Source organism: Chaetodon auriga, chromosome 7 (genome assembly GCF_051107435.1).
Source record: "Chaetodon auriga isolate fChaAug3 chromosome 7, fChaAug3.hap1, whole genome shotgun sequence".
NCBI classification, from domain to species: Eukaryota; Metazoa; Chordata; class Actinopteri; order Chaetodontiformes; family Chaetodontidae; genus Chaetodon; species Chaetodon auriga.
In genome coordinates, this window is record NC_135080.1 from 7,803,938 (window position 1) to 7,816,184 (window position 12,247).

At 43.0% G+C, this 12,247-nt stretch overlaps 1 protein-coding gene across 1 annotated transcript in view; it reads left to right on the forward strand.

The window, feature by feature from the left end:
- Positions 1–12,247, forward strand: part of dph1 (diphthamide biosynthesis 1) — a 59,148-nt gene that overhangs the window by 20,915 nt on the left and 25,986 nt on the right. The window contains exon 4 of the mRNA XM_076734506.1: positions 9,545–9,666. Coding sequence (XP_076590621.1) covers positions 9,545–9,666 — 122 coding nt within the window. The remainder of the gene's footprint in view (positions 1–9,544; positions 9,667–12,247) is intronic.

The window sequence follows — 12,247 nt, forward strand, 5'->3', positions numbered from 1 at the left end:
AGTTGGACAAAGGGGATGTGGCGTACTTCTTTGCACCAGCGTTTAGCGAGAGTTCAATGAAAATGGGACGACAGTTGTTGGGTTGTTTGTTTTATCAGCGGCGTCATCCAGTCTGATCTGACCACACACCCACACCGTCTCGATGAAGCGGATTAGCTGAGACTTTTTATATTAAACCCACTATAACTGTTTTTTTGGCCACATGTGGGCAGTGGAAACCAACTGTTAACACCACTGCATCGTATCTGTTTTTTTTAAAGGTGATATGATAAACTTATTAACATACAGTTGCCAATAACATTAGCATTCCTTTGGAATTGTGCTTCTAGCCACCTGATCTTCGCTCTCTTTGAGAAAAACGCCTCTTTTCTTGAGGATCTGTCTCTTTAGCTCCTAAACACTCCACCGTGCTCACCTGGTAGTGTCTAACTTTGTCCGTCTGCTGTTTGGTGCAGGACAGATGGCACATTGTGGCTTTTTAGAGCTTCTTTTTTTAAACCTGAAAACATCCAGCAGCTGTGTCCAAAAACTCACTTCAGGAGTGGCGAGAGTGAGCCAAAAAAGTACAGTCGCAGCTCAGAAAACCCAAACAGTGAGCTGAAAGATGCTGAAAAGTAAAGTAGGGTAAAAATGATCTGTGGCTTTGTTACTAAGGAGACCGAGTTCCCACCACATGCACTAATTTTGTCCTTTGTTGTTATAAAAATATTTACAATAGCTGCTTTAATAAATAATAACTTTTTTTCTCTACTTAACTTTAATTCTTGCTTATTTAATCATGAATATTTAATGTTATTGCCAAATAGTTAATATTTAAAACCAAGTTTTTAGGAGCCTTAAAGTTGTCCCTGAGCACAGTATTCACATGTGGACTTTCTATAAGCCCCTAAGTTATGATGAATTTACCTACGCAAGAAGTGAATAAATCATTTCAGCCTGCAACCGCAGCTTCAAGGAAGCTTTGGGGTTCTCTTCTTGCAGAGGCACAGTAGCACTTAATACCCACATTATCTGTCCTCGCTGGTCCCTTATCCCAATTCCCGTCTTCATACCCTCACGCATCTGATAACCACTGTGTCGAACTAGATTCAGTTTTCTGTATTTTTTCCTCAGAGATTAGATCTGTTCCTAGTTGTAGGCCCAGCCCTGAGTTTTCACCTCCTACAGCATCATCAGCACAACTGCCGTCACTCGTAATAACTGTTGCCATATCGTCATTTGGTTTTGTTTCGTAAATTGGATTGCCGCTCTTCTGAACATGCTCTGCTATGCTGTTGCAGTTTGCAGCTCTATCTTGATAAAGCTGTAGGCTTTTCCATAATGACCCATGGCTCAGGCTTTTGAATAAAAGCCATGACAAATAGATGAGATACACTCACAGAAATAGCAGTAATGATCTTGTTTTTCAGGGAGTTATAGGATTATCTAATGGCATTACTGAAAACATCTGTCTAAGCATCAGCCCAAACTCGCTGCCTCACGTCTCTCTGTTTACACATTCACGGCAGATGTTCAGCGACTGCAGTTAGACTGTCATATTTTACAGGGGGCTTTGTCTCCAGATTTTCTCTGTAGAAGACAGGCGGCCTAGGATTCCTGTGTCAATATGACAAAGAAATATAGCGAAATAGGCAGGGAGAGACATCGAGGGAAAGATATACACAGCGAGGGAAGGAGTGGAGATCATTTAATCCTCCTGCCCAGTGTCCCTTGCCAAATTTATTTTTGGAGAGGAGCACTTTGTCAGGATATTTTCTATGTTATATGTGCGGAAAGCAGATTATAGATATCAGATTTGCTAATATTACAAACCCGGCAGCAAACAGCTCATCTGTCTTAGGTGGCCTGTCCTCTCATCATCATCATCATCATCATCATCATCAGCCCTCTCTCCTTCGCTCTCTCTCTGTCCTCGTCTTTCTCCGTATTTCTGTCTTCGTCCTCTGTAGAAAACACTTCTCATGTTCTACCATTCATGTGTTTTCCCTCTGTATTGTCTCCCAGCCAACATTTTTTCTTCCATCAAACTTTCATTTTGCTCCTTTCTTTCTGATTGAATCCTTCTTCTCCTCATTTACCTAAACTGAGCTCATTTAAGGAGGAAATAACGACGCTTCATCTCCGCTGAGCTAGCCTGCCACTGTTGGGAGAAGCCTCTTTTCCCGGGCCAATCTGCTCAGCCCCGTGCCAAAGCCCACTCACAGACACACAATGGGCTGATGGGGGCTGATGTCTGAAATGTAATGGAATAAAAGATGAGCCATTGCCAGATGTAGGATATTATTCACCCATGTATGTGTCCAGTGATAGGGGTGTATGTGTGAGGTTTGACTTGGTATGCAAACGCGCCACATATGCTCATTTGAGCTGTCTGCCCACAGTGTATCAGTGGCAACTGTGCATGAGCAGTGCTGCTGCACCTGCACCCACCTTGCTGACCTGCTTGTCACTTTGTTCGTTTCCTCTGAGACCAGTCTGCTGCCTCTGCTATTATTAGACTTCAGATGTAAAAATCTCACTCGCAGTGCAGTCATATAGACAGACAACCTACTGTGTGTACTGCAACCTTCCTCTTAGACTGCCAGGAGAGACAGTAACAATACACCTTTTTGGTGTAAGAATAATGCCTCTGGTCCAGTCTAATCCTCACTGTCCATATGTTCACCTTGAATTTTTGAACGTATAGTTGCTGATTGTCAAGAACAGAAAAAACTACTTTCCCCTCGTTAATCCCTTCCGCTCATTTATATTCTCCTGCTGCACAATGATTCATTCGTTCGAGTCGTTCAAATGTGTGCACACAAACATGCACAAAGGCAGCAAAAGCAAGTTTAGTTGTGCCTGTGTGTAATGGCTCACAGCTGCTAAAATGTTAAAATTTAAAGATGTTCCTCGTTCCTCTGTTACTTTGAGTATTTATACTACCAAGATAAAAGTTAAGCTAAAGTAATGTTAAAAGCCAATTTTGGATAAACTCTTGGTAATGCAAAAGCCACCTGCATATAACCAGTGTAGGAAATTAAAAAAATACATTTTTGGTGGGCAACCTTTGCCCCCATTATCTAAGAAATTTGAGCATTTGCTCAATTTTGGGGGCAATTTTGAAAAAGATAGCATTAAGGCCTTTTAAGGTGAAATCAGCTGATATTAAAATGCATACAGTTATCACCACCTTGTGCCAACATGAGTAAAGAAAAAGCGTAACTGTGCACTCATCTGTATGTGTATAGAATACGGTCCAAAAGCCAGAAAGACTTTCAGCTAGACAGCCCTACAGGCAAACCTCTCCCTTGTGCATGCAGCACATGCCACAGCCTCAGGTGTTGCACAAAATTACAGACTAGTGGCAACAAGCGCTCTCAAGAGCCCAAATGAGTGCAATTTTCCTTCTTTGCTGGTGCAATTCTGTAAATAACTGCAGTTGAAAATTTTTGCATGTTTTATTTCATCCCCAAATTGAACCTGAGATTTATTAGGCCAGTTTTGCCCCTGAGCATTGTCCAACGCTGCTCTTCTCTGTTCTTGCTCCAAACTAAACATATTTTGAGATCTTGAAGGTTAGATTTGAGCTCTCTGAAGGACTCCTCTACCTGAATGAAGTGACTGTACTCAGGGCCCACTGTGAGACCTCGAACGATTTCAGAGGGATTCAGTAAACACACTCACATGCTCATGAAGATCTCAAAAAATAAACTTTTGAAAACCCATGCCCTATTTACCAATAACACAGTAAGAAGACATTTTATTGAGACATCTGTTTTATTATGAGCTCCAAGCAATGGCAGAAAAGATTCTTTGAAGAAGAGCCAACTGGATCAAAGTAGCTCTGAGGATCTTTTGGAAACTTCTGACACTCCTCATTATATCATGAATAGGCACAGGAGCAGCTAAAGGAATAATCTAACCGTGCCCACACGACTTTGGCGCATCACATTCTCTTTATTTGGGGAGATCACATCTTCAAAACGTGCTGTGGAAAAGAGGGGAAGCAGGAATGAGCTGAGATGCTCGCTGAGTGCTCCATAACACTCCAGATGAAGCTGTCTAAGGTCCCGCTCTGGATAAAATGTTCTTAAAAACTTTAATGAAAGAATAAGTTGCTTTGATATACTGTAAATGTCAATATGTGCAGGTCAAAGTGAACTTGCCTATTAACTGGAGCTGCAACGATTGATCGATTAGTTGTCAAATACTATTTTGATAATCTGTGAATTGCTTAAGAACAAAAAGTCCAAATTCATTTGATTTCAGCCTCTTAAATGTGAATATTTTCTGTCTTTTTTTTTGCTTCTGTGTGACACTAAACTGAATATCTTTAGATTGTAGACAAGGACGTCAGCGTGGGTTTTGGGGAACACTGAAAATAATTGTTAGTTGCAGTTCTGCTATTCACAGCTGCCAATGAACTGTAATGTGAGAAAGATTCTGATCCTCTGGCTGTGTTCTGCAGGATATTATAGTTATTATAGTTATTTATTGAATTGAATCATATGCACAGTGTACTTTACTGTATTTTAGCAGATGTTAGTGTAGGAACCACAGCACTCAAAAGACATAGGTTGGCCTGACATGTAAAGAAACACAAGGTAACACTGTGTACGGTGAAAACACACTCTAGAGGTCGCTGAGATAGTCCATCCCAGCATGCACAGGGTGACTGAGTGAGGAAGTGAAACAGTCTGGATAGATTTCCAATCCATCATGGGCAACATATTCACAATCCTGCTCGACAATTTAGAGCCACATAACAATTTGCATGTGTTTGGAAAATGAGAGAGAAGTCAGAACCCCTGGAGGAAACCCACACACCCAACGGGGAACATGAAATCTACAAATATAGAAAGGGCTTTGGCTGAGGATTAAAACCAGAACTCTCTTTTGTGAGAGGACACTGCTAACCACCAAGCTGTTCTGCTTCCAGCGTAATATGTGGTGGGTTGCTGGTATTCCCTGTTGTAACTTTACATTATTTGAATGACTCAATCAGATGGCAAATGCCCATTAGGGGCCATGGAAATTACCATTTGGTACCATAAAAGAGCTGTGACATTCACTATTGAGCCCAAAGGATGCAAAACTTTAAAACCTGGAAAGCTTGGAAAGGCTCCAATCATTTCCTCACTCATTTTGCACTCGACTAGCAAAGTTACTGCTGAACAAATGAAATCACATCAGCAGGGAAATAAGGAAACATGCAAATTGGATTAGCCCACCTGATGATGGGGTTTGTTTGTTTTTTGTTGTTTTTGTTGTTGTTTTTTAGTCTGACCACTTGCCAAGCAAACGTATAAAGGCATTGCACAGCAAGCAGCACTAATGTAGAGCCTTTTTTTCTTCTTAAATGGGCTTGATTCATTCTGCACATCAGCACAGTGAAGCATCATAAGAGGTTTTGCTTTTACCACTGCCTCCTTTACATCAGCAGACCAGCGGGATAACATGGAGGTTGGGGAGTCAAGCAGGAACATTTCCCTTTCATTCTCCATTCTGCATTGCCCTTGAGCAAGGCACTTAACCCCGTTTCTGTTGCAGTGGAGACTGAGTTAGAGACTCAGACTGAACATAATGCACCATTGTAGTGCTGTTCAATAATGACAAAATCAAATGAAGCCAAATGTTTGACTCAGTATTGATGTGATTGGTATGTTCCAGTGTTTTTCATATGACTATTGTTGGAGCATTTGATCTAAATTAGGGCTGAAGTTGGCAAAAACTGTTTTGTTGATAGAATATAGTCAAGCAGGTAGACTGATTAACTGTCCAAACACGTTAGCATGAAGTGAAATGTGTTATTTAAAGCACAATCCAGGCATAGAAAATGTTTTCTGTCAGCCAGTTAAATTGCAAGAGTTTTGGGGGGAGTTTGGTGTGGTGACTTTGATTACCTGTTTGTGTTTCATTTGGTACCAGTGAGTCAAAATTTAGTCCATCTGTGGTCTATTTTATTGGCACATGGCCGGTTTGTCATTATTCCTGACAATTTAAGCTACAGCTAGCAGCGGATGTTGGTGGTTGAGTGAAGCAATTATACATGTTCTGTGCATTAGCACATACAAAATTACAAAATGACACATGCGAGGTACTGCATGATTACTGCTTCAAAAAAATAACTCCAACTATTAAACATAGTGCTTTCACAACTTTAAACATGCTTGGCTCACAAATATGAAGGAGAGTATTGATTTGTGTACATGCTTTAAGCCCTGAATCAGAGTGAAACTTCAAACCTCGACAGATCCCTGTCTGTGTGACTTCTGGAATATGTGAAACACAAGTGTTGAAGTTGAGGACTGATACTGTATTTGACAGCCTCCAGGTGTGAATGTTTGAAATATTTGAATGTGTGAAGCACTGTTGCTTGAAGCCCAGTCAGTCCACTTTCCCTGAATAAATAAAGAACACTCCTTTGAACACTCCTTCAAACACACAAGTGGAAATTTGCATGCAGAAAAATCCAGGAAAAAAATGTAAATACAGTAAAATGCATCACCTATCCTTAATGTTCAGCCAACCCAAAAATAGTACGGTATTGAAATTTTAGGATCAGCATAGTGCAGTTCCATGCAGATGTCTGTGTAACAGCCGTTTTAAACTGTAATGCCTTCTCAAGCTGATAGGCTCAAGAGTAAACCTGAGTGAAAATTACCTGCAACTTCCCTCATCTCAAAACAGCAGAACCTTAAATTAACGGCTCTTCAAACAGAGAGTGGTAGCCTGTGAGTTAAATCCAGACTTGTAATTTTCATCAAAAGATGAGTGTAATTGGTGACAGAATGGTTTTGAGAGTGCTAATGGGATGGTTTGCGGACGGGAGAAGTTTTTCATTCTCTTTGTGCGCTGCAACATCTCCGAGCTGTAAGGCCCTGGTGCCGCAAGTTCGTCTTTTATGCAGGCATCAGAAGAAATTCCTGTCAAAGTCAGAAAAGTATATCATCTCCAGAGGACAGGAGGCGGAAGATTAATCTGCTTTCATTGCCTATGCTGCCACACTAGGACAATAATGGAGATGAGAGAGATGCTATTTATATAAAACATATCTGCTACTTAACCTGTTGATAAGCAGTGATACAATCAACTGGCATTAAATGTGCAGTTGCGGGAGCGTGCACACTCGTGCTGGCGTATGTGTGCACGTGTGCATATATTGCAGTCCGCTCCAGCTCTTTGTGGCAGACACCAGCGCGGTGGTTTTTACAGGGAAGATTCAAATCAGCTGGCAATTTCTCACACATATTGAGCCGTATGCTAAAGAGCCAATTAACAAGGGCTGTTATGGAGTTCAGAAGCTTCTCTGACATCTTAATTAGATCTTAATGACATTTCAGTTGGAATGGCTGAACCGAGTACCCTAAGATGAGGCAAAACCAGTGCTGATATACAGAAGGGAACGGGAAAGCGAGTGATACTGGAGACGAGTTCAAGCAGGAAGGAGAGGAGAGGAATAAATGGAAATGAGGAGGCACTGGAAGACATTGTGCTTTATATCCCCACCAGTCACGTAGTATGTCCTGTGTAAGATTAGAGATAGGATAGAAATAGGATTTGATTAACACTGGTATACTTTTCACTCTGTCGCTCTCTCTCTCCGACGTTCTTTCATTCTATCTTCCCTCGTCTCCTCTCTCCCAGTGGGATGTGCGACTATATGTTACCCAGTAATTACTCTGCCCCTGTCCCTGCAGAATCACGTCTCTGATGGGCCTCTTAATCAGATTCTTAGCATTTATTACCATGAAATTTCAGTGTACTCACTCTGCAAATAGCTAGATATGCACTGCGCTGCCAATGGAGATAACATGATAATGGTATTTCTGGCAGATAGATGGCTGATTAGATACAATAATCTTCTGCAGTGATGTGTTTTGCATTGTAGATGGTTCTGCATGGTCTGCCGTGGATTGTGGGGAATAGTCTCTTTTTTTTTCCTGGTGGGCAGGCTGTGTATTTTTAGCTAAAAGGTTGATGCACATTTATGCAACTCCAGACAAAGTCAGCGGACTGCGATGAAAGAACAATGGGCTGCACTGACTGAGTCCACACACCTCAAACTAGCCGTGTGATTATGTGATTTTTAGTAACCCGTAATTACCCTCCCGCTGTCGGCAGCACACGCACGTGCAAGCAGCACAAAGACAGAATCAACACCTTGACCAGAGAGAGGGTGATTGATTCAAACCTTCAAAGGCAAATATTTATTTACCGGATGAGTCGCTCTCTCTGTGTTTTCCCGGGCTCAGCTGGCTTGTGCTGCCCTTCACTCCCGAACAGCCATTAGCAGAGAAGGGACGGGGAAATAGGGAGAGCAAGTGGGAGAGAAACAACATAGAAAACTAGGGGACGATGATGAGGAGCCCAGAGAGAGTGCAAACCAGAGATTACATCAGAGAAAATGAGGGAGGAAAGGCTAAATAGAAACTTTGTCTGAAGCCCCTCGCGAGGAGCAGAGCGAGGAATAAACAGAGGGTGGATGTGGGTTGAAAGATTGGGCAGCAGGAGATACATTACTAAGAGTCTGTTGGTCGCTGCAGATGCTGTTCTGTGTGTAGCCATGTCTGTTTATCACTTCCTCCTTCTCCCCAAGCCCTCCGTCTCATCTCTATTCTACCCCTTCTGCCTAGCCTAAATCTGTCAGAATGCAGCCACAAATACCCGGCAACAACCGCCATTTACAGCCACCCCCTCGTCTACCCTTCCCCTACAATGCCTCAAGCTTCTGTTCATTTGGGCTTCCTCCCTGTTACTCTCAGCCTTTGTTCATTTTACTTGCCTTTATGGCTTTGCTTAGCATTTTATTTGCCCATAAAGGGCGATAAAAGAAAGAGCCTGTTTTTCTGTAGTGCGATCGGCAATTCATTCTAACAGATCTGGCTCCACAGATGCCTTTGTAATTTGGTGCTTTTCCTTCCTCTCAAGAAGGCCATGATTTTTTTTTTTTCTCTTTTGCAGCTGCAAAGTGGAATGTTATGTCCACGTGGTCTGCGCTACGCTTTCGCAACCTACTTGTGGCATAAAGCATCCAGTCTGAATAGTTAATTCCAATGCTGCAGACACTAACTGTTGCTGAGGCTGGCGTGTCCTGTTCCAGGCAGATGTGCTGTAAATTCAGGCCATACATAGACGAGCAAACCCTAATCTGCTTATGTGTACCAGTCCTAGCCCTCCTCTTCTTCTTTTTCTTCCCTTTGTGTACCCTCCTGTCTGTGGCCAGGCTGACTGGCGACCTATTAACCCTCGTCTGGCAGGGCTTTAACTACCAGACAGCTTGTGCCGCACTCGGGCCTTTGGCTGCCGGTCATGAGGAGCAAAAGAATAACAGTGTGTCACCCCGATATGCTCTGAGTCAGCCATTGACTGACAACGCTGTCAGATGTTATATAGTCTACTCCATGTGTAGCAAGTGGATAGGGATTGATCTTACTCAGCTCTCTCATAATCACACCGTGCCTGGCATGCTGTGTGTATTGATCGCTATGGAAACGAACATCAGGACGTGCATATGGTCTGTGACTGTGCTGATTAGTGTCTCTGTGTGCGTACATCCCAGGTTCACAGAGGCAGATACCATTGTGATGGGGGATGTGACTTACGGGGCGTGCTGCGTGGACGACTTCACCGCCCGAGCGCTGGGAGCTGATTTCATGGTGCACTACGGCCACAGTTGTCTCAGTGAGTGTCTCTACCTGTCTGCGTGCATGTTTGTCCATCTCTCTTTCACTCTACATGCAGATTGTACCACACACAGAAGTAAGAAAGCATCAAGGACACCCTCCTCAACGGAGCGTGCTGCGTGAAAAAGAAGTCAGACCGACAGACGGAGCTATCGATCAACGGAAAACACAACTAGTTAGTGCAGCCTGGCCAGCTCTGGTGTGGAAGGCATATGAGACCTTTGGAGCCTGAACATCACATTTAGCCAGCAGATCAATGGGGAACATGCATTAGAGCCGTCCTTTGAAAACCTCATGCAGTTCTTGAGGACCTTCACCCTCGCCCCCGCCGTCTGTCTCTTGCAGAACATGGGAGGAAATGCTAAATCAATAGTTTTGATATATCCCTGCCAGAACAACCTCACCTCTCCCAAATACCAGAAATGACCAACAGAATTTTAATACACTCAAAAGGTGTTGGTTTGAGCTTTTTTTTTTTTGGCATGTGTGTGCATGGTGTGTGTGTGAAACGGATAAGATGTCACATAGCCATTTATGCTGAGAAGAACCCAATAACGGCAGAGATAAAGGCACCAAAGATCAATTCTTTGTGGTCGTGAAGTTAGATCAGATGTTAATAGATGGAAGGGATTTTCATAGAAATGGAGCAAAGTACATCATGAGGACATCATCTGCACCATTTGTCAAGATGTTAGATACCTGTGGGAGATTAAAGACACAGTGTTCTGACTGACTCAAACAGAAACTGCACTCCTTTATTCCCCTTTTATTCATAAAGCGTCTCCATCTCGTGTAGGAAAATACAGGCAACATCATAAAACCACGACTTTGTATGTTTTAAAGTTATAATGATATTTACTGATATGAGCGATGGGGATTTTATTTAACCTCAGTGAGGTTTAAACAGTGAATATCTGACTAGACCGAACAAAAAAAGCACCGAGATAAAAAGGGAAAGGAGTGAGTGTGGGTGGGCAACAGAGAGAGAAGCGAAATTCAACTTCTTTATATTTTCCACTTCGCTCATTGTGGCTATTTACCAGAATGGAAAAAGCACCTGGAGAAAAATAAAACTGGCCAGCCTTGCTCAGATAATGCCAGGCCAGCTGCCATAGCTCCAAGTATTACTGGACCGTCTTCCACATCATAAGCAGGTCCTCACTATTTTGGTGGCATGACTCATTTTAGAGGAGCTTTGTACAGCAAAACTTACCCAAGGCACCAACTTTAGTTTGAGCAAATGCTATTTATGTGGGATAGCATGACTCTTGGGTTTAAATAACAGGCAGTTCTCATCCATAGATGTTTATCACAAGGTTTTTATTTCTTCTATTATTCCACAATACACATCACGAAAAAACATTTCTAATTGACCTCTCAGATTATTATTGTTATTTAAGACTGCCCTCTGTTTCCCTTTGAACACAGTGCAATCATTACAGTGTTTGATGTAATTGTCAGTGATTGGCTAGAGGAAGCTAATATCCCGTCTGAGAATGACGTTTTGGTGGGGTTTTTTCTTGATAAATGGATTTTCTGAGTTGAACATTGGAGGATCGATTTGTTCAGAGAGTGTATGGCTCGGACATAGGTGGAGTTCAGTCACTCCACTTTGAAATGAAGGTAGAGTGCATTCACAGTTCACCAGCCATGGCTAATTGTGTTCTGATATCTCCATCCATCCATCCATCCATCCATCCATCCACCCTCCCTGCTTATCCAGGCCCAGGTCACAGTGGTAGCAGGTTAAGCACGGTAGTCCAGACGTCCCCAAGGTGTTCCCACACCAAATACGATATATAATCCCTCCAGCTTGATCTGGGTCTACCCTGAGGTCTCCTACCAGTTGGACATGCCCGAATCACCTCAAGTGGCTTCCTCTGATGCGAAGGAGCAGAGGCTCTACTCTGAGCTCCCTCCGGATGTCTGAGCTCCTCACCCTATCTGTACGGATGAGCCCAGCCACGCTATGGAGGAAACTCATTTCAGCCGCTTGTATCCGCGAAGTCATTCGTTTGGTCACTACCCAAAGCTCGTGCCCACAGGTGAAGGTTGGAATGTAGATCAACTGGCAAATCGACAGCTTTGCCTTCCGGCTCAGCTCTCTTCTCACCACAATGGTCCAGTACAATACCCACATTACAGCTGACGTCGCACCGGTCCGCCTGTCCATCTCACGCTCCATTTGCCATCACTCATGAACAAGACCCCAGAATACTTTGCTTGGAGCAGTGACTCACACCCAACCCAAAGGGAGCAGTCCACCGTTTTTCAGCAGAGAATCATGGGCTCAGATTTGGAGGTATGATTTTCATCTCAGCGGCTTCACACTGACCTGCAAACCTCCCGAGTGTGCGCTGAAGGTCACGGTCTGATGAAGCCAGCAGAACCCACCAGATGTTGAGTGACGTAAGAGTAAAACTGTGATGTGTCTGAAGTCGTACTGCCACAAATTGGACATAGATCAGTTCAAGACCACATATTGAAGCTGCCAAATGTTTGCTGTATTATTCATAAAACTGCCCGCATGCACAGCATAGAATGGAACTGTTAGTGCATATTGATTTGATTGATGTAAA